Below are 23,696 nucleotides of genomic sequence, written 5' to 3'. Positions count from 1 at the left end.
TTTTTCAGATTTTGGGCTGGAGGATTGTAGATGTTGATGACAGTTACTGCGGGAGAGTTGCTAAATCACAGGAACCACTCATACTGCAGGTTATAATCAGAATATCTTATCAGTGAAGCTTGACACAAACTTATCATTTGGGAATCTTACCAAAGTGCATTATATCTAAGAAAAATAACTTCACATCAAGTAGATTAAAAGTAGTTTCTGTTTTTAAGCGGTAAGTTAGAAATGCGCTGTTTTCAATTTTACAATAAATGTATGTGTCAAGTCAAGCGCTTTTGAGAATGTTTAAATATCTTCTGTTTAAGTGATTTTAGATATACATGTTTATTGCAAAAGAATCTGTTATAATTGAACAAAAACAAGGCAGATAATTTTTAGTAGTTTTAAATCTTAACTCAGATTTCTGCTGATTTGGTGTATTGATTAACAAAGGATCAAGTGCTAATATATCTTAATGTATTAAACATGTATAACACTGTCAGAAGTATCATTTTTCAATGTTTTTTTTTGAAAAACAGATTTAAATCAGATTATCTATAAATGCCAGCTTATACATACTGCTAAGTAATACGAATTTTCAATATTTTTGTAAAAAATCTTAATTCCAGAATGCACATGTATATAAAACCAGACCCAGATACATTTAAAGATGATCATGTTAAAGATAATCAGATTTGAGTGTATTATGTATTTCAGGTGTTTGTAACAGGTGGTGATGACTTGGAAGAATTTAAAAGACAGGTAAGTGGTTCATGCATAAACAACTTTAACTGAAATTCTTGACCTTCCTCTTGCCTCACTCTTTCCAGTGTTATTTTCTTGTTCTTCAGTCTATAGGTAGTAATGTATTCTCTCTCAAAAATGGGTGAAATGTATAAGTTGTATGCATGTGATTACGATGTAAAACTGTGACAGTCCTGATGGTGTGCTGTTAACTTCTGTCAGATGAAACATCTGCATTGTGAGCTTACTGTTGGCTGTATAATGAGTTGTGGAATACAAACTTGGACTATTAACTCTTACCATGCTAAATTTCTATAATGAACCCTTACCATGCTAAATTTCTATGATGAACTTGTCCATCTTTCAATGTGGACAGTACCATTAACTGTTAAAAGGGGTGCTTACCAAAAAAGATACTGACTGAATGGCGAACAGTGCAGACCATGATCAGACTGTATGGATGTGCAGGTGATTTTGATCTGCACTGGTCCCAAAGGCAGAATCGCTTGCCACCAGTAGGCTAAGGGCTAAGTTAGCTGGATTGTAGCTCACCCCAAGTTTTCTTCGCAGTTATATTACAGAAAAGCAACATAAAAACCTGTAATTTCAGAAATCATTTTAACTGGAAACCTTTGAATTATTTTATAATGTTGAAAAAAGAATTCCTTACATAACTAAATATAGGTGGTTGTTTTAACATTGGATGGATGGATGATTGAGGTTTATTAAGATTAATACAAATGGGCATGTATACTAGTTACTACATCTACTTCCGCATCTGGTGATATTTTAACTTCTGTATGTAGCTTTAGTGTTTTTTATCTAATCACGAACATGTAACATGGGCTCTCAGAACATGCACGTATGCTATGCATGTTTTATATTTTCTGTTGATTTTTCCATTCTTGTATGATATTTGGCAGGCATGTATTAGTTTACATTATTATCAGTGACAAAAGATATGTAGCCTTGAAAAGATTATCACTGATAAAATGTGATGAATAGGGTTGACATACTCACAGTGTTGTTGAAATTTGCTACCAGTCAATAAACTATTGATTTAATAACAAAATGAGACGCAATTTGGCTCAGCTATTTTTGTCTCGGGCTGATCAATTGAATTGGTTAATTTTAAATACTTCTGTTTTAGTTTCTGTATGCCAAAAAGAGATGTATTATGTGATATAGCAGGTTGTCCATCTGTTAGCATTTTCCTTTCTGCTTAATTACTTAAGAATACTTTGACCTTTTATCCTCAGTCTTAATATGTATATTTCTCATGGACAGTGGATGACGCCTGTTGATTTCTAGGTCAGTGGGTGAAAGGTCAAGGTCACAGTGACTGTTAGTGAAGACACCATTTCTGCTCACAATAAAAAGTCCTTGGACCTACAATCCTTGAACTTGGAATGCACATTACCCTCAAGCATTGCATGACCCCATTGATTTTAAAGTCAGTGGGTCAAAGGTCAAGGTCACAGTGACTGTTAGTTAAAATAGTATTTCTGCGCAATATCTTGAGGCTATTTTGACTGTATGCCCTCAAACTTGGCAGACACATTGCTCATGGGCAGTGAAAGACCCCTATTGATTGTGATCTGTTGGTCCAAGATCAAGGTCACAGTGACTGTAAGTACAACAGAGTTTCCACTTATTATTCTTCAAAATACATTGACCTTCGATCTCTTGCTTGCAGGCATATTGCTCATGTGTAGTGGATGACCCCTATAATTTTGAGGTCAGTTGGTCGAAGTTTGAAGTCACATACATTGTTATGACAGCTGTTCCATTACAATATCTTAAGAAGAACCCCTTTACCAGCAATCTTGGAACTTGCTGGCTCATTGTCAATGGGCAATACATTTCCTGTATTGATTTAAAGGTCAGTAGGTCAAAGGTGAAGGTCACAGCGACTTTTCAGTACCTTATTTTAAGAATGGATTACTTGTCAAGTACATTGCCTATGAGCAGCAGATGGCTAGTCAGTATGTCTAAGGTAAAAATTACTGTAACCTGACATAATAAAATCTTGTAATACAAAAAAAGAACATTTAACATGGACCCCTCTTGATTTTGAGGTTTCTTTATCACTGTCATGTGAAGTGGTCATCTCCATCTGTTATTTAATTTCCTCTCAGTAACTCGGAATGCTTTGATGTATGAGTCTCAGATTTGATGGTATATATTTGGGGCGTATTTTGCTCCACTCAGCAGTGCTGTTGTTGTTCATTGACATGATGATGTAATAATGTCTTTAATTCAAGGGCAACACAGTTGGGCATGCCCAGTCTTCCCTGTGAGCCTAACAAGTTTGACAGTGTTTAAGAATATAAATACAATGAGAGATTACATATAAAGGTAAACAATAACACAGCAAAGATATGTCACAACATGAGCAGTAATTTTGAAGAGAACTGATGTAGTAAAGATCAATAAATAAGTATCCCCTGGGCCAGACTACAGGGCTAGTGTTAGTCAATTTTATTTAACCCTTTTGTCTTTCTTTTAATATGTTTAAGTTTATTTTGTTGTACACGTACATTTCATATTTGTGAAGAAGAGGATTGAATGAAACGTGTTTAAATTAAATAGAGGGCTCTAAAATATTACATACAACCATTGTAGAAAAAGCCAGGTTGTTTAAGTCGTCTTAAAATCAGCAAACCACAAACTTCAAATGTAAAATGCTATTTAATATCATATTACATCATATTGATCCCAAGTTTGTTTCTGTGACAACATAAGAAACGAATTTGACATCTGTTTGCATCAATTTGCATGTCAGGTTCAGTGTAGAGATTTATTCCTGTTTCTAAAGGCTTAAAGTGAATCTGATTTTAATATGTTTGCATGAAAGTTCAGTATAACAGTTTTAGCTATGAAGTCAGATTGTAACACATTTTATAGCAATGATCTGTCAGTTTTGTAACATGTTTAATGTTAAATTATTGTAACATGTGTTTTGTCTCAGAGGTCTACTGTATGTGTATTTTCATGTTAGGTTATGCTGTAACTGACAACATATATAAAAAAAATTGTATTAAAAATAAATCTTTTTTTTTTTTTTTTTAATTCAGATTCTGTGGCTTAGATGGAGAATTCTTTTAGTTTCATTTACAAAGTTTAAACAGTTTTTATCAAGTTACAAATTAATACTAATAAGTAGCACTTGATGCACTAAAGTGGAGAAGAGGACTTTTCTAAAGGAGGAAGAGTTTAAACATCTTACTTCCTATATTGTTAACAATTTCGTGTTTTCCTTCACTTCAATCTAATGTACATGTATATGTACTGCCTAACTGACTGCATGTTTTCCTGTACACGTCGTTATGCATTTTACATATAAAACAAACTTAGTTTCAGGTGCATTGTACATTAAAGACATAGATTAATTACTTTCTCATGCTTAGTTTACTATAAAGTCATTCATATTTGTGGTGGACTTGCAACTTTCGATTCGAAATTTAACCTGTGTACTTTCAGTTTCTTTACTTTTCTGAAAGTGTCTGATGTCATTTTCTGAGCTGACTGAATTAAATATATGTATTCCTTGTGAGATTGTTGTACAAAAAAGTTCCCAGTGTCCTAAGGATATAAACAGAAATACAGTACATATGTATCTTTGTATACAGTATGTGCACTTTCATATAATCTTTTTTTATCTTACCCAGAACTTTTATTTTTCTTTCAGGTTTATTGTTTAAGGAAGTTTTCCACTCATAGGATACCAGAAAAAGGCCTCCGCTACTATATATGCAGCTTATCAACTGAAACTATCGTGTACAAGGTAAAGAAATCCACAAAATTGACAAAAATATGAAACTGAAACAGATTAAAAGATACCGTATAGAAGGGAAGAAAAAATGCACACTATCATGTAAATGTACATGAACTGACCATATAACATGACCTGGACAATATACCACAATGGTACAGCATGAGGAAAGTTTTCCATAACTTCCTTTTCACATGAGGTTCAAGTGGTCTAAATTCCATGTATGTTTTACATTGACACTTGGTGTTTTCCTAGTATAATTATGCAATAGAATACATGTAAAGACATCACATGTTACTGTATGCAGTTGATGTACAAACTGAAAGTACAAGATATAAATTTTTCCATATGAAATTGTCAGTTACACTCAAGACATGTGGACAGTTGATTTCTAGTTTGAAATTATTTATCATGCCAGTATGAACTGAAGGCAGTATTAAATATAGGTTTGTCCTTGTGGTAGCAGCAGATTATTACTCTGCACTACACAAACCTTGAGCATGTAAGTGCAGTGTATAACTGTCTAGAAAGGATTAATATCTTGACCTATTCTTCTAAGACAGGGACAATACTGTCATAGTTATTTATCTTCAGTCCTCGTTAAGAACAGTAATGTCAACTGATGAACAATGTACTTTTAATAATAAATGCAACTACATGTCAGATTATAGGTCAAATTTTGTGCAGATGTATTATTTATGTATCGAAAATACCTTTCAGCTTTATTTCGTTATCAAGTTAATATATCTTTCTTTAATATAGTATCATCTTTGTATAGAACATAAAACATTATCTTGAGTAGTTGTGCAAATGCAACATGCTATATCTGAGAAACAATTGCAAAGTTTGAAATTCATGAATTTAATTTTTGCATTTTTGCAATAAATCATAAAATTGTATACCTACAAAACAAAATTACTTCACAGTACACAGACTATAATGAAGTTGATGTTAGTATGTGTCACATGTTAGGGTAAATGCACCAGAATTGAACTGTGAAACCCTGAGACTTTCTCTTGAATTTTCTTTTTAAAATACATGTTTAATTGATCTACAGATGATGAACTGAAATAAAAGGAAATTGAAAATAAAACAAATGATTTTGTGTTACAGTTTACTCAATTTTACCAGGTTACAGGTTTAATTTTGAAGGTTAAGTGTTTTTTCACATCAAAGAATTTGATAGATGTGACAATTTGTTAAAAAAAAAAAAGAAATAATATATTCATCCTTGAATTTGTGGTAAATAGGAAAATTTAGATTAAAAAAGTTATTACGTCGTGGTTCATGGTTATAAATTTCGTAATAAGATGTTTGAAATTCATTCATGTGATAAATGTAGAACAAACATTTATCAAGTGCTTTAAAGGTAGTAAATCAACATTTTATGACATTTTCCTCTTTTCGATTATCCTGTTTAAGAATTATTTAAGGAACAAAAAAAGGCCCATGACATTAAGATTCCTGTCAAAAATATATGTGCTGTTATTTCGTATAGAAACCTGTACAGGCCCCTCTCACAATCTAGATATGGAAATGTTTAAAAAACAGGGTATTTCTTTTGATTTCAATATAATTTCTGTTTTTAAATTTTCATGTGATAGATATATTGGGATATTGCAACAATCTGAACCAAAAGACTAGGTTTAAAACTGTTTGTAGCTTCCTAATTCATTTATTACCAATCTGTAATGATTGTGCGGCCAACATAGCAAAGGGAGGTAATATTAAGCGGCCAAGATAGCAAAGGGAGTTAATATCAATTCCACAAATTTGCATTTCTGATTAATTTTGTCAAAGTCCATATTTTTCAATGCATGTCTTTGACAAATATAACATAATCACATCCCATAGAGTAAGTATGTTTAAAAAATTAATTTCTTAAACTAGACTAACTCTATCACAGTTTGGCAACCAGGACAGGAAACTTAAATAGTGAAAATGTAACATGTATTTATCACCTAGTGAACATAATTAAATGTAAATGATGAGTTGTTTAAGTTTCAAATAAATCTGTTACTGAACCAAAACATGATTAACCACCTTTAATGTGAGGTAAAATTGTAAATATATAGGTTATTTTGTAGGCCAAGGTTATACCATTTCATTCAGAATGAAGTATTAGTAGGTCAAAGTAAAGTGTTAACATATTTGTGATATGGTTTGTTTTCAGGTGAAATTCACACTGATTTGACTTGTTTGATTACTTTACCATGAGTGCTGTGCTGTAATGGGCAGATCGAGAATTTTGTTTCCAGTGGGGGTAGTGTTGATTTTTGAGGGAGGTCTGGGGACATGTCCCCTTGAGGCAAAAGGTGCAGTCAGATGTATATTTGACAAAGTTTAAGCATGAATATTTGACACATTGTCGTAACGTTTTCAATGGATCTGCCCTTGGTTCATAAAATAATTTTTCAAAGGGGTTGTTTCTGCTAGTCCTGATCTCTTAGCCTGTCTTAAAAATAAACCATAAAAAAAAAAGAACAAAGTCAGAACAAAAGTCTATTTAGTCATTGAGATGATCTTCTAGCATGTATTAGAACACACACATTGTTACAGATTAGAAGACTTGTAAACAATATTGCGGAAAAGTCCATTATAGTATAAAAATGATCTGTGTATTTTGTCTTAATATGAAACGTGCAAGTGTAGGAAGTTTATACTATGTATCTCAAAGTTGGTTTGAGCTCTTTGCTATTTTAAATAAATACTGAAAAGTTGGTCAGCCAAGATGTCACGCTGTTTGTGCATGATCAATGTTTACCAAACTTTTCCTTCCTTTTTATGGGCAAACCTTTTTTTTGTAATTGATTGAAGATTTGTGGGATTTCATCAACATAAAATGTTTCATTTGAATGCTTTCAATGTATGGAAAGATGAAAAGATGTCTACCTCACAGTTATATTAAATCAGATAACTGCAAACCTTACAAAATGTACTTGATTTTTTACCCCCTTTAAAACGTTGAGCCTATAGTACACTCTGTGTTGAGGTGTTTAACATTATAAACTTAAAGAAATGCAGAAACATTAACTATTAACCTGTATTTAACCTTTGTATGTCATTAACCTCAATGGTTATTCTTTTTTTATTAATTTGAATCAGTGCAATCTTAGGATTGATCTTAAAAAGGCAAGATGATAATCATTATTTCAATAGAAGTCAGAGGGGTTCTTCAAAAAGTACATTATTGCTGATAAATGGAAAGTAAGCCAGGATCAGTGTGCTTTATATACAAAAAATCAAATCTTCTACTCTAGGTAGTATCAACAGATTTTCAACCAAAAAATATGATTTTTTTTTTTAAATAACAAAAACCAGGCTATGTGTATGTCCAAGTGATTCTGTCACTTTCTTTTCAAATTTTACATAGTCAATACTATTTGAATAGTTCCATCATTTGGTTCAAAGTCTGGATCATGTGTTATGCCTCCTATGCTTGGTTTAAAATTCAGCTTTAGTCTTACCATATGCATTTCTAAGGCCTAAAAAAAAAATTCTTTGTTTCCGGTAACATGCTCAAAAAAATTAGGGTAGGTAGGTCGGAAATTTTTTTTTTTTTTGGAAATTTTTTTTATTAAGGGAGACTTTTCGGAAATTATTTTTATGTCAAAAAGTGATTACAAATAAGGGGGTTATGCCATTAGGGCATCAGTAAGTTGATTTCTAACATCACTGGCCATGTTTAAAGCATAAAAAGGGCAGTTTTGCATCTTTTTGTTAAAAAGTCGGAAAAAAAATTCTCCAAGGCCATAAAAACATTTAGGGTCGGGCCAAAAATTTAGGGTAGGTCGGGATACCGGAAACAAACAATTTTTTTTTTTACGCCTAAAGAAAAATCTTAATACATATCAGCATTCTTACTATAATACAGGGTTAAGTTACCTTTTCTACCTTTATTTAAAGCTCTTAATTCCTGTAGCTGTTAGAATTATCTCATTTGAATTGGTAACAGATATTTTTTGTTGCTTGCAGGGTCAGTTGAATACTGCTCAACTTTGGGGATACTTTAAGGACCTCAGTGATCCTGATTATGAGACCCACTTATCCCTTATTCATAGCAGGTTCTCAACCAATACGTTCCCGAGCTGGGAAAGGGCTCACCCCCAAAGGTAGGTATCTCAAATCTCTGTCTTTTCAGGTACTTCCAAAAATCAGTTTGGGCTCAAGCCCAATTTCAGTGGCATGTTTTTAAACCACTTTTATGAAATGTTTTCTTATTCATTAGTACTTTTTCTGTAACTTAAGAAGAATCTGCACTGATCGGAAGAAGCTGTATGACAACACTAGTCAATAACAGCTTGTAATTAAAAATACCAGGTTAGGATAAAAGTTAGGCTCTCTTTTATGGAAAGAAGCAAAACTTTTCTAAATTTGAGATAGATAATTAAATTATAACAATGTTTTATATGACTGTATTATACAAAGTTATTTTCATTTATAGGTATCTGGCCCATAATGGTGAAATTAACACACTTCGGGGTAATGTCAACCTCATGGCTGCCAGAGAGGGAGTCATGCATAGCAAGGTGTTTGGGGAACATCTTAAACAGCTGTACCCAGTTGTGGAGTCCGGAATGTCGGACTCTGGCAGTGTGGACAACGTGCTGGAGTTTCTATGCATGGCTGGTGGACGGGAGTTACCGGAAGCTATCATGACGATGGTACCGGAAGCTTGGCAGAATGACCAGACCATGTCTGCAGAGAAAAAGGCTTACTATCGCTGGGGTGCTTTTGCTATGGAACCCTGGGATGGACCTGGTGAGTGAAACATAACATGGTTAGTTATGCCAAACATGCTGAAAAGTTGGACAGTGGATGTATTTGCAGCTCTGTATTTTGGTATAGAGTTAAAATAAATATTGGACAAAACTACCATGTCCCTGGCAAACTAAATTACATTGTGCATTTTTTTTTTATCAGCAGAAATCATCACAAAATTTCTACAATATGCACGGGTATTAAACGTTGCCTGCGGCACAAAATGTGCCGCACTGAAATGAAGGCATCGCACCTCCAAGGGCACAGGCATTGCGCAGGATGTTTACAAAAATAACGAGCAAGGTGAGTAAAATTGAATGTTTTTGGTTATTGTCTTTTTACAGTAAAAACTTTTTAGAAATCGGGGAATGCAGCGGGATGTAGTTGTGTCTTGCCGACAAATCCATGCCCAGTTTGTGAAGAAATATGTAATATCGTTATTTTGCGCATGTTTTTCATCAGATACAGTAACATGAAAATTACAAAAGCAGTGAATATTCCGAGTCATTTCACCTCCTGCTGAAAAAGGAATGATGTATTTCTGTAGTATATCATATAAAGACATGATATCTGATCGATTGAGATAAAATACATGCCTAGGAAAAGGCATATCCCCACGTTCTGCCGACTTTTCAGTCCAGTGCCGCAGGCATCTCGATGGTGCCGCAGACATCGTGAGAGGCGCAGTCATCTTGAATACTATTGTAGTCAGTAGTACGTGTAATTTCGACCTTCTAACATGTATTGAAGTACAAAAATATCAGTAACAATGTTGTTCCTCCAGTTATTGTAGTAGTAAGACAAATCTACTCAATCCGAACTTTGTAATATAAATAGCTATTTTAAGAAGTTTGCAATATTTTTCTCGCTGTTTTTGGGAATGGGGCCAGGGAAAATCACGTCTTTTTGTATCGAATTTGGATTCATTTTCTCCCATAAAATAGCAATATTCAGTTACTAAACATCGCATTTGTAACAATTATTGATGCTTATAGTTCAAAGCAAGGTATGAAAACCAGCATCGGAGCACAAAAACTGTCATAACTTTTGTCATTTTTCAACCAATTTTAATGTTTTAGTTTCAGCATCGGGTTTTTTTTTCTTTACAGTTTGGGCGTACTTTTTTATTAGCGGCAAGCTGAATTTCACTGTTAAGTCAAGATATTTAGATACGAAGAAGAATATTTAAAACGATACTGTTCCCAAGTTTTGTGTAGAAAAGAACCAATGAAAAAATTGTCCAAAATGGGGCTTAACTTGTTCTAATTATTTCTGAAATTCTACAAAAATATTAACGTATTTTACTCACTCTTTGTCGTTCAGCTATGATTTAGGTCTGTGCACTGACTGTACACAAAAAGTTTTCATCTGATCATAAGGAGAAATGATTTTCTTTTTCCTTTTAATATACACTGAATGCATGTACATCCATCTGAAAATATGATATAAACAAGATATTTAACTATCGATAACTTCATTGCTTCTTTTCCACACAAAACTTGGGAACGGTATCGTTTGAAGGGAAGTTTAATGTTTTTACGTTGTTTTTTGTATGTCTTTTTTGTGTTCCTTTTCTTCGGAAAGCCAAAACAGTGATTTTTCGCCATTTTTTTTTTTTTTTTTTTTTTCGGGGGTTGTGGGGAGGGGGACGAAATTCAGCTCATTGCTTATCAAAATAGTACGCCCAAACTGTAAAGAAAAAACCCAACAAAACTTGATGCTGAAACAAAAACATCAAAATTGGTTGGAAAATGACAAAAGTTATGACACTTTTTGTGCTCCAATGCTGGTTTTCATACCTTGCTTTGAACTATGCATCAATAATTGTTACAAATGAGAATGTTTGGTAATTGAGTAGGCTAAAGGCTGAAAGCCTTTTGACGAGTCCTTGCTATCCAACGATTCTCTAAATGGACCAAATAACACAGTGAAGGGATGTAGTTCCATTAGATTTCTCAAACTTCAAACAGTTCACTGCATGAATGAAGTTAAGTTGTGTCAATTCCCTTTGCTATGACCAATATACGATGTAATCTGTCATATTTATGACTTGTAATTGTGCAATACTCGAATGTAACTGATTAAGCATAAATGTGCATTTTAAGAATTGCGCAGGCTTTGGTAACATCCAGCGAAAGACAAAAAATAGTTCCACAGGGCTCCAGATAAGATGCGTATTAGCGTAAATTACGTATAGAAATAATGCAAATACGCATGTCTAATAATTTCTAAGCGTATAAAAACGTATATAAAATTAAAGAAACGCACACAATGCTTTTTTAAAAACAAAATCTGAATCATCTGGATGCGTTAGGTAACATAGCCGATCAGCCTTAATTCTCCCACATTGAACGTAAACACGCATCGTATGATTTCTATAAACTTTGCGTGGGTTGAATTTTGCAGTCAGTAAACAGATAAATTATCGGAAGAAGAAGCTCTTACTGGTTTGTTTAGTTACTACTGATATTAAAAATGATTTTAATTCTTATTTTTCGAGAAATAAACAAATCGGCGAAACATTAAATTGTATTTTCTTGTAGTTTTTGAAATCGAAAGTAGATCGTCTATGTTTGGCTGCTTTCACGAAACGAAACAACTTTTTTATGAAAAGATTTAAATAAGAGGTAATTTAACCGTAAACTTCAATGTCAGATACTGCCAATTGCTGCAAAATGTCTTCATATCATCACAATTTGTAAAATGTATTGTTCAAACTGGAGAAAAGTGTAATCGTATCCGGATATAATATTTTGGGTAAATATCGAGCTGTGTTATGAAATTTTAAGAAAAAAGCTAAAAACAAACTGAAACTGGTAGACTATACTGTCAGTACATCAATCATTAGCCGACTCAGGCCATTCAGGCCTTTGATTGAATATTGGTTTTTTTTAGGGAAAATAATCCAAATTCGATACAAAATGACATGATTTTCTCAACTGGGAGGCACCTGGTCCCATCCCCCAAAAGAGCAAGAAAAAATACTGCAAACTTCTTAAAATAGCTATTAATATTACAAAGTTCGGATTGAGAAGATTTGTCTTACACAATAACTGGAGGAACAACATTGTTATAGATATTTTTGTACTTCAATACATGTTAGAAGGTCGAAATTACACGTACTACTGACTACAATAGTATTCAAGATGACTGCACCTCTCACGATGTCTGCGGCACCATCGAGATGCCTGCGGCACTGGACTGAATAGTCGGCAGAACGTGGGGATATGCCTTTTCCTTGACATGTATTTTATCTCAATCGATCAGATGTCATGTCATTATATAATATACTACAGAAATACATCATTCCTATTTCAGCAGGATATGAAATGACTCGGAATATTCACTGCTTTTGTAATTTTCATGTTACTGTATCCGATGAAAAACACGCGCAAAATAACAGTATTACATATTTCTTCACAAACTGGGCATGGATTTGTCGGCAAGACACAACTACATCCCGCTGCATTCCCGATTTTTAAAAAGTTTTTACTGTAAAAAGACAATAACCAAAAACATTCAATTTTACTCACCTTGCTTGTTATTTTTGTAAACATCCTGCGCAATGCCTGCGCCGTCGGAAGCGCAATGCCTTCATTTCAGTGTGGCACATTTTTGCAACGTTTCATACCCGTGATATGGTAATTGATTATTTGATATTCGGCAAAAGTTTAAAAGAAGTGTAAGAGAAAATTTGTGGGGAAAAAGGTTTGATTGGAATGGGTGAAAATCTTTTTATTCTGGTATTGTTTAAATTCACAGAGCTTAGAATGTCCACCTTTGTCCACTTTTTGTTTTGGCAGTTTTTGCAGAGTAATACTGAAATGGATTACCGGAATCATCGGACATCGGACGGCACATCATATTTCCTGACATTAATGCTTATTTGTTTGATTTTCTTGCAGCGCTTCTTACATTCACTGATGGGAGATACATTGGAGCCATTTTGGATCGTAATGGGCTACGACCTTCAAGATTTTACGTTACCAAGGACAACCATATGTATATGTCTAGTGAAGTTGGTGTCACTGACTGCAAAAACTCTGACGTCATTCAGAAGGTAGAGATACAGAAATTTAACAAAGTTACAAGTTTGTCCAGGTGCAATTATCTGCTTAATGCTTGAATGGAAATAGGTTTCACATGTTCTATGTGGATACCTATATTCTTGAAGGATACAGCAGGTGGTTTAGCTTGCACAGACTTGTATATATTTTTCTTGCATAAAAACAGCTTTTCATAAAATAAAATTTGATTCATCCAAATAAAATTTCAAAAATTTTACTGATGATTTTTTTTGTTATGAAATCACATACCATTCAGATCAATGTATCAAATGCCTTGAAGTTTACTTGTCTGCGAATAAAACTTCGGTCGAGGATGAACAAGATTTCATTTGCTTGTCTCAATAGTTAACGAGATTTTATTCATTGTTCAGATCCCGTGTTATTCTGTAGAGCTTTTATTCATCATTAAAACGTAAATGTCTGGCTAAAATTGATAACTTTCGAAAAGTAAAGCATACATTTGCTGTTGCATTAAATGTTGCATGATGTAAAAGATGCTGATTAACAGTAAAAAAAAAATTGTAAATCATTTGCTCCACTCGTGACTGGATTCATGTTCATATTATTGAAATGTGTAAATATCATATTAAGTTTTTATGCAAGAAAAACAGGTAAGTATATACAGTAAACTATGCTTACAATGAACTTCTTTGGGACTTTTTTTTTTGTAACGTCAGCTTTAACTTTATCTAGATATACAAAGTGTAAACAGTAGACAGGAAATTTGTAACTGTTACTGGTTTCAAAGGTCCAAAGTTTTGAAACTTGAGTTTGGAAACCAGTCTCAAAACTCTAGCATTTGATTGGCTGTTTCTGAGAACAGTTTTCAAATTGACCAATGGCAAGACTGCATTCTGAAGTTTACAGTCTTGGATTTTGAAGTTCAGTTCCTGATGTGTTCCTTGTAAGCAGGTTTACCTATGCTATATTCAATTACAAAAGAAAGTCAGATGTTCAGATGTTATGTATGTATACTTGCAGGGCAGATTGAAGCCAGGTCGTATGTTGCTGGTAGATACCCACAGGAAAATATTTCAGAAAGACGCAGATATAAAGTCCCACCTTGCCAATCTCAGACCTGTTGGAACTTGGCTGCAAGAGGTTTGTTTCTTATTAAGAAGATGCTGAGTTTCTGTTTGAACATAAATTCATAAATGACTCTGCTTTATGCAAGTAGCAGCATGATTTTTAGTGATGTTGACACTATATAACTTGCACCAATGTGCATCTGCTCTTTAAATTGATATTTGATTCAACCAAAACTACCGATATATTGATATTTATCATCCCCGCCAATGAAATCGGGAGGAGGGTATTGAAATGGCGTTGTCCGTCCGCAGCCATTTCTCAGTAACTAGCAGGTAGAATTTCATGAAACTTGAAATAAACATGAACCAATATACTGCGATGCTGCCTGTCAAGTTTTTTTTTTCTGGATTAGTCAATTTCCCTTAGAGTTATTGCCCTTGATTTAATGAAAAATGTCCATTCGCAGCCATTTCTCAGTAACTAGCCCTTAGAATTTCATGAAACTTGAAATAAACATGAACCAACATACTGCGATGATGCCCGTCAAGTTTGTTTTTTGATTAGTCAATTTCCCTTAGAGCTATTGCCCTTGATTTAATGAAAAATGCCCAAAAATGTCTGTCCGCAGCCATTTCTCAGTAACTATCAGGTAGAATTTCATAAAACTTGAAATAAACATGCACCAACATACTGCGATGATGCCAGTCAAGTTTTTTTTTTTTGATTGTTCAATTTCCCTTAGAGTTAATGCCCTTGATTTAATGAAAAATCCACGTCTGCAGCCATTTCTCAGTAACAAGCCGGTAGAATTTCATGGAACTTGAAATAAATATGAACCAACGTATTTCGATGATGCCTGTCATTTTCTTTTTTAATTGGTCAATTTTCCTTAGAGTTATTGCCCTTTAATTGTTTAAAAATCTACAGATTTGTACATAACAAACCAACCAATTGGTAGAATTTCATTAAACTTCTTTCATTCTTTTCTATGAACATTTATTATAAACATGTGAAGTTGTGTACCCACACCTGGTCACCACCTTGCCTTGGTAACCCCCCCAACCCACCCTCTAAAATTTTTTTTATTTTTCATTCCTTTTTATTAATTTTTTTTAAACCTTCCATGAATATTTATCAACATGAGAAGTTGTACCATTCCCCCACCTCACTCCTCCACCCAGTCATGCCCACCACCCCGATCATGCATCCCCCCCCCCCCCCCCCAACCAAAAAAAAAAAAAACATTCATTTTCAAAATTGATTTTGACTAATGAAATTATTTGTTTCTTAGTAACATCCTTAACCTTTTGCCGGATATATTTTTTTGTCATTGCACACCACAAACCCTTTCGGCGGGGGATACCAATTCATCGAATTTGCTTGTTGGCATATATTTTGGACTCCCTATCTTGTAGATGTAGAAAATTTGTATCTGTATGGAAATAAACTATCGTTTGTATGCCATCACTTAAGCTGAATTTTTTTTAGCTCACCTGAGGTCGAAGTGCTCAAGTTGAGCTGTTGTGATCAACCTTTTTCATCATCAACAGTTTGACTGTTAAAACTCCAGAGGTTTCAATTTTGGCCCAATTTTAATGAAACTTGGTCAGAATGTTTGCCTAAATAAAATCTTAAGAGTTTTGTGATACTGGGTCATCTTGGGTCAAAAACTGGGCCATTTGGTCATACTAGAGGTCACATGTTCTGCCTGATCTTCATAAAACAACATGGTCAGAATGTTTGTCAGTATAAACTCATGGTCAAGTTTTTAACTGACCCATCTCAGGTCTGAAACTAGGTCACTATGTTTATATCATAGAAAAGTTGTGCTAACACTCTAGAGCCCATATTTTCTATATGGTCTTCATGAAACCTGGTCAGAATGTTTGTTTCCATGAAATCTAAGTCAAGTATGAAAATAGGTCATTCAGGGTCAAAACTAGATCAAAAAGGCATATCCTATTAAAAGATTGTGAACTCTCTAGATATCACATCTTTAACCCTTATCATGCTGGACACAGTTGATTCTGCCTTTGCGATCAGTGTAGACCATGTTCAGACTGCATGGATGTGCAGGCTGCACTGTTCGCCATTCAGTCAATATCTTTAAGGTAAGCACCCCTTTTAACAGTTAATGGTACTGTCTAAATTGAAAGATGGACAAGTTCATTACATGTTTAGAAATTTAGCAGGGTAAGGGTTAACCTGATGTTCATGAAACTGTGTCAGAATGTTTGCCTTTATGAAATGTCAGATTTGAGAATGGGTCATCTGAGGCCAAGTATTAGGTCATAAGGTCAAATCATAGAAAAAACTAGAGGCCACATTTTATACCTGATGTTCATGGAACCTTGTCAGAATGTTTGTTGTTATAAAATATTGGTAAAGTTTGAAATTGGGACAATTGTGATAAAATAATAATTCCCTAGCTCTAATCATAAAAGACCTTGGTTAACACTCTTGAAGCCACATCATGTGTCGGAAACTATTGACCCAATTTTACAGTAATTTTGTACAAATTAACCTCGGGTGATCCACTGCCAATACTCTCAATTTATTCTGATTTATAAAAAAAGCATGGCCGCCAGAGGGCTTGGTCACTTTTCTCTCTGTGTACATAGTGAAAATTAAAGAAAAATGTTCATGATGTTTGCCTTAATGGAACTTCGGTCAAATCAAATACTTTGTCATTTGGATGGATAGGAGCAAGAGCTAGGTCAGGTGAGTGATGCCTTCTTGCGTAATGTTTTGACCTTTAGGCCACTACTTTTTTATTTTTTGGTTTACAAGATTTTTTGGGGAAAATGTCCACTGGTAGGTCGAAAAAAAAAAAAAGAAAAAAAAGACTTTTACCCACCATACGTGTGAAAACCAATATTTTCTGTATTAATTGACTTAAATCAGAGGAATAAATAAAACATTAAATATTCTTTCCACTACTTGTCATTCCTGTTATTATAAAAATTCAAACATACCAACATTTTAATATCATTGAATGTCCAAGATGGTATAACATTTAAAAATCACAACTATTCATCCTGCTAGCTGTGATTCCCCAAACGATCAGGTTGTCGGGAATCACCCGACTGATAGCCGTACCTATTTGTTCGCTAATGTCGGCATGCAAAAAAACCTTGTTTTGTCCAGATTTAATAGACGATGCACCCCAAAAAGTCAGCTCAAAAAAACACGCACTCGTCGTGGGGGCTGCCATGATGGATATGACTGCTTTACGTGTTTTTAATCGAAATTTATTAATCTTGTTACCGATATGAAAACCAGTCTACAATACCTCGGCTTTTATCGTTGTATGCATAATGTGTCCAAGATAGTGTATTCAGTCAAAAGTGTCGATTCGTACTTAAAAACATTCGTTTTTTTTTTTTCGTTTCGTCCCACATTCGGTTCAGTCGGGAAAATATGTTTTTAAAAAAAAAGTGAAATTGCAATTTTATTTTTTTTCTACTTTTCGGAAAATTACACTCGCCGGTTTTGTAAACCAATTTATTAAAAAGAAGTGGCCTTATACAGATTGATAAATTTTGGCACCTACATTAAAATCTAGAACAGGAGGACTTACTCTCAGAAATATGATGACATTTGCAGACGATGAAGAGCAAAAATATATTAATTTGTGTATCACCTACATTAAATTCTAGAACAGGGGACTTACTCTCAGAAACATTCTGAAATTCACAGACTTGATAAAGAACAAAAAATTGGCATATTTTTTAGACATTGTCAATGGCTGAGTTACGACTGCATTATGATCCAAGCAAGCGACGTAAACGCTCTGTTGATCGTGCGCATGTCATGCATGGCAGTTGTCTAGAGGAAGATCGGAGATTGCCAATGTTTGGGTGGACCATAGAGGCCCTCAATATGCTGGTGTTACCAATGATAAGAGACAAGTAAGTCAGATAATATGAAAATGTTACCTGCTATCAATTACCATAGAAACCTTCCTTCTTGCTCATTTTAGTAGCTAATTATCAAACAACCCTGCCTTAAATACATTCAAACATGAGTTGCTAATAAATAGTCTTGGGGATCTTTTTATGGAGGAGGCAATGCTTACTCTGTTTACACTTTTCCTGTGAAAAAATAAAGTATGACATATGTTTTAAGCTCACCTGTCACATAGTGACAAGGTGAGCTTTTGTGATCACCCTTCATCCGTCGTCAGTCCATCCGAGCTCACATTTGCATACTTAGGTGACTGTAGGAACAATAGGTAACTGCACTTTTTCTTTGATGTCATTCATTTCGTAAGGCTTTTTTGTGGCTATTTTTCTCTTACTTGGCTAAAAGAACAATAGAGAGAACAAAAGAGTAGCCACATAAGTATCCATATGTAGGAACTTCCGTGCGTGTGTTCGTCCGTCCGTCAACAATTTCTTGTCTGCATGATAGTGGTTTCATTTATGATTTTATTTTAACCAGACTTGCACACAACTTGTATCACCATAAGATCTCGGTTCCTTGAACTGGCCAGATCCCATTATGGGTTCCAGAGTTATGACCCCTGAAAGGGCAAAAATTAGCTATTTTGAGCTTGTCTGCACAAGAGCAGCTTTATGATTTGATTTTTACCAGACTTGCACACAACTTGTATCACCATAAGATCTTGGTTCCTTTCTGAAACTGGCCAGATTCCATTATGGGTTCCAGAGTTATGGCCCCTGAAAGGCCCAAAATTAGCTATTTTGACCTTGTCTGCACAATAGCAGCTTTATTTATGATTTGATTTTTACAAAACTTGCACACAACGTGAATCACCATAAGTTCTTGGTTCCTTTCTGGAACTGGCAAGATTCCATTATGGGTTCCACAGTTATGGCCCCTGAAGGGGTCAGAATTAGCTATTTTGACCTTGTCTGCACAATAGCAGCTTCATTTATGATATAATTTTAACCAAACTTGCACACAACTTGTATCACCATAAGATCTTGGTTCCTTTCTTGAACCGGCCAGATCCCATAATGGGTTCCAGAGTTATAGCCCCTGATAGGGCGGGAATAAGCTATTTTGATCTTGTCTGCACAATAGCAGCTTCATTTGTGATTTGAATTTAATCAGACTTGCACAAAACTTGTGTCACCAAAAGATCTTGATTCCATTCTTGAACCGGCTAGATCCCATAATGGGTTCCAAAGTTATGGCCCCTGAAAGGCCCAAAATTGGCTATTTTGACCTTGTCTGCACAATAGCAGCTTCATTTATGATTTGATTTTAACCAGACTTGCACACAACTTGTATCACCATAAGATCTCGATTCTTTTTTATACGCCCAAAGGGACGTATTATGTTATCACTTCGGTGTCCGTCTCTCTGTCTGTGTGTTGGTTAGCTATTTCCCTTCCGCTCTGTAACTCTTGAACCCCTTGATGGATTTCAGAGAAACCTGACACAAAAGTTCACTCATTGAAAGGATGTGCAGAGCGCATGTTTCGGATGGCTAAATTCAATGCCAAGATCACACTTAGAGGTCAAAGGTCATATGACTTTGTTTTATGTGAATATTGCTCTGCATTTGCGTTGCATTGCAGTGCTCTTTTTTTATTTGGCAGACCCATCTTTTGTTTGCTTACAATATTTTTTTTATTACTTCCCTTCCATGTTACTATAAATAGCTTATTTAGTAACTTCTTTATTATTGTCTGTAGGGAAAAACTGAGACCACTTTTTCTTTGGTACAACATGGATGATACCTCCAATTTTTAGGTGTATTTTGACATATCTGTACCTTGTAAGAATTCTTTCTTTTTGTTTTTGGTTAAAGCAGTGGTACTCAGGTGAGCGATATAGGGCCATCATGGCCCTCTTGTTATTATTCCATGCAGATCTAGTTCAACTGTCGAGCACTTAAGTGCATGCCTTGTAGCATTTTGCCAATAATAGTTTGACATGTATATATGAAAAAAGTTTTTTAAGCTGTTCATGGCTAATATTTGACTATGGTGCTGGCAAAATTATGAAGAATTTATATCAATTTTAATGCCAGCTAGCAAGAAAATATATGTTTCAGTTTATATATGCTTAGTTTTTGGTTCAGAACTCAGTATTGGCATTATCAGAAAAGTTACAAAAGTTTTGTTAGGAATTCTTAATGTTCTCTCAATATTTCAGGAAAGAAGCACTTGGATCTATGGGAAATGATGCTCCATTTGCTTGCCTGTCAAGGTATAACCCATTGGTGTTTGATTACTTCAAACAGTTGTTTGCGCAGGTCACCAACCCACCAATAGATCCATTCAGAGAGAAGATAGTCATGTCTCTGGTAAATTAATTTCAACAACTCTTAAATATAGAGAGGTTATTTTATAGCTTTTGAAGTTAGAAAAAAGGTTAAATGTAACAATAGTATTTTCAACTTTATTGTCAATAATCTTAAATGTGAGGAAAGAGTATGTTGATTTTTTCATGATTTTTTAATGCATACAGTACTGATTTCTCAAAATTCAAACTGTTAGAAGATATATTCTCTGTATTACATTTTTTATTGTTTTTTTAGGCACTATGTTTTTCTTGTGTAGCAAAGTTTAAAGCCCCTTTTATGTAACACTTTGTTCTTTAGGAATGAATATATTAAATATGACATTAATTTCAGGCATGTCCTATTGGACCTGAGGCCAACATACTCGAGCCAAGTGCTGAGCAGTGCAGGAGATTGTGGTTAGAGCAACCTATACTTTCCCTATCTGACTGTGAAGTCCTCAAATATATTGACTTCAAGGGATGGAAGGTAATCCACGACTTCAGAAAAATCCTTTTTACTTTACCTATTAAATAGATATAATTTGTCTTGCTTAAATGATTTATAATCAAGACAGACCTATAAATAGTTCTTGTGTTATTTACTCTATTTAGATATTTCAGCCTAAGGTCAGTATGTAGCATGTACAAATGTACAAATAAATTATACTTTTGTGTTTGAAGTCCATAGAAAGCTATTTTATTAAACTGGAGTAAACATCTGTGGCAGACTTTGTGTTAGACACAAGCCTTACTTTTCCCTTTAGTCAAGCAAAATTTTTTGGATGATTGTTTCTATCCACAAAATGTGTGCAAGTCTCTATTAGAGGTCCTTTTTTAACCCAGGGGATTATAATCTAGATCTTCCTCGGAGTCAAGTTTACTTAGACTACAGTAATACTTTATTTGTTTTATAGTCAAAGATCATAGACATGGTATATCCAGTGAATCTTGGACCGTGTGGTCTGTTGAGGACCCTGCACAATCTGTGTGAGCAGTCGGAACAGGCTGCTGAACAGGGGTACCAGCTTATCATCCTGTCGGACAGAGGCGCAGGCAAAAACTTTGTTCCTGTCAGGTAAGTGATGTAATTATTTCTCCGGAGAGAAATATAAATTTTATTCCGTCTTCTCTTTCAAAAATGTTGATGCAGACCTTGCCTCTGCACGTAAGATTTCATCCATGCTATTTTCACAAAAATAGTATTTTTTTACACACATTGTAATATTTTAGTGTCATTTCATAACACAACGCTTTGTGCTACAGTCAGAAATTACATATCTTTCACTGTGAAGAAATAGTACCCAGGATACGTCATGGGAGATAAATCATTGCATTCTATACCGTCTTATGCATAATACAATAGTTTCCCTTGAGAATCTATTATACTGTATTGAGAAAGTTTAAATTATAGATCATTTATTTGCTTTTTTCAGTTCCCTGTTAGCTGTGGGTGCTGTACATCACCATCTGATCAAGAAGAAACTGAGGTTGAAAATCGGTCTGATTGTTGAGTCAGGAGAACCAAGGTAGGGTAATGAAATTTGGCACATTATATATAACTAGGCAGTCACAGTTAATACTATATATGATCTATTCAAATGGTTATTGGTGATTATAGACTGTTCTTGCATACCAGACAGGATCCACCTGTATTTTTGCTGGTACTAGAAAAATTTGTATTTAGAGTGCATGCCAGACAGGATCCACTTGTATTTTGCTGGTGCTAGAAAAACTTGTCTTGCTCCAAGGAGTGTAAGATGACTCGAGTGCTGTAGTTTACTGTAATGAAATAGTGCTTAAACGAAAGGTATTTGTCTTACTTTATTTCTTCAGTTAATTGAAGTATACAACATGCAAGAAAAAGAATCTATCACTAGAGAGAGCCAAACTTCGTTACTGCATAAACAGCTGCCCTCTAGCCACATATTTCCTGCAGCATCTTCTATCAGTGAAATATTCTAACTTGATTCAATCCTGCATTTTAGCTGTAACACTCTTAAATGAACTGTTCCAGTGTAGCAGAGGTTATTGGTAGGAAATTTAATGTCTCATACCAAGCGTTAAAAGCCAGAGTAAAATTAAGCTAGTTTTCTTGATTACCTGGATTTATCATCAATTCAGTTTGTTGTATAGAAATTAGTGCTAAATATGTAAATGAAATATGTAATAGAGAACAACTTCAATATATAAACACTAATTTACTATTTCTTTTTTTACATGTTTCACTTAAAGCCTTCTTCAGAGAAAAATAAAAAAAAGTTTTACTGATCCAGTTATTGTTTTGACATAATTTAGTGGCAGCTGTGGGTTACAGAGCAACACACAAGATGTAGAATTCTTTCTTGTTTAGAAGCTATCTAGTAGATTTATGAAGGGAACATGGTTCTGCCAAGGTGAACACCTATACCTTACAGAATGTGATGGGTCTTCCTCTACTGTCAAAACTAGTGTTGTCTTATAACCGAAACTGTGTTTTTGTGACTTAAAACAGTCAAACACACAGATTGTACAATCATAATTATGTCTCCCACCACACAGTGGCCTTTTTACTCTTGTCCGCGCTCTAAGTCAAACATTTCTCATCCTATCTTCACCAAACTTGAAAAAAAAATGTGTTTGACTATAAGTGCAAATCCTGCACCAAGAGGTTGTATGTAAATGTTTTATGTTAACAGAGAAGTCCACCACATGTGTACACTGATGGGTTATGGAGCAGATGCAATCTGTCCATATTTGGTGTTTGAGACGATAGCTAGACTGAGGCAGCAGAAACTGTTAGACCCACCCCTGCCTGATGAGGAGATTTTCATGAACTACCGTGCAGCCTGTGCCAGAGGTATCTCAAAGGTTATGGCCAAAATGGGAATCTCTACGCTCCATAGTTACAAGGTTCGTGTCTTGTTTTATGGGTGTCTTTTGTTTCATTTGGCTAATTTTGTCTGGTTCCCATTGAAGTTTGTGCTAGAGGGCAGTTAATTTTGTTTCATTAAAACTTACAAGAAATTTGTTTTACTATTGGTCTTTGCTTTATAGAATGTTGTTTACAGAGAACATATGCTTGACTTCCTTGCAAAATA

General features: G+C 34.5%; 1 protein-coding gene across 4 annotated transcripts in view; it reads left to right on the top strand.

Moving 5' to 3' along the window:
• The window catches only part of LOC123552518 (uncharacterized), a 94,631-nt gene that overhangs the window by 21,946 nt on the left and 48,989 nt on the right, over positions 1-23,696 (top strand). For 3 of the 4 annotated variants that reach the window (XM_053542040.1, XM_045342234.2, XM_053542039.1), the window contains exons 5-17: positions 9-89; positions 703-747; positions 4,421-4,516; positions 8,480-8,616; positions 8,949-9,265; positions 13,171-13,325; positions 14,314-14,433; positions 18,097-18,272; positions 20,491-20,641; positions 20,972-21,106; positions 21,534-21,694; positions 22,053-22,145; positions 23,295-23,508. In XM_053542040.1, coding sequence (XP_053398015.1) covers positions 9-89; positions 703-747; positions 4,421-4,516; positions 8,480-8,616; positions 8,949-9,265; positions 13,171-13,325; positions 14,314-14,433; positions 18,097-18,272; positions 20,491-20,641; positions 20,972-21,106; positions 21,534-21,694; positions 22,053-22,145; positions 23,295-23,508 — 1,881 coding nt within the window. Of the gene's footprint in view, positions 1-8; positions 90-702; positions 748-4,420; positions 4,517-8,479; positions 8,617-8,948; positions 9,266-13,170; positions 13,326-14,313; positions 14,434-18,096; positions 18,273-20,490; positions 20,642-20,971; positions 21,107-21,533; positions 21,695-22,052; positions 22,146-23,294; positions 23,509-23,696 lie in introns of those variants that run through there. The other variant, XM_053542041.1, reaches the window with a different exon arrangement.

This window comes from Mercenaria mercenaria, chromosome 4 (genome assembly GCF_021730395.1).
Source record: "Mercenaria mercenaria strain notata chromosome 4, MADL_Memer_1, whole genome shotgun sequence".
Taxonomy (NCBI): domain Eukaryota; kingdom Metazoa; phylum Mollusca; class Bivalvia; order Venerida; family Veneridae; genus Mercenaria; species Mercenaria mercenaria.
Note: the sequence above shows the minus strand (reverse complement) of the source record. Positions and strands in the feature narration are given on the sequence as shown.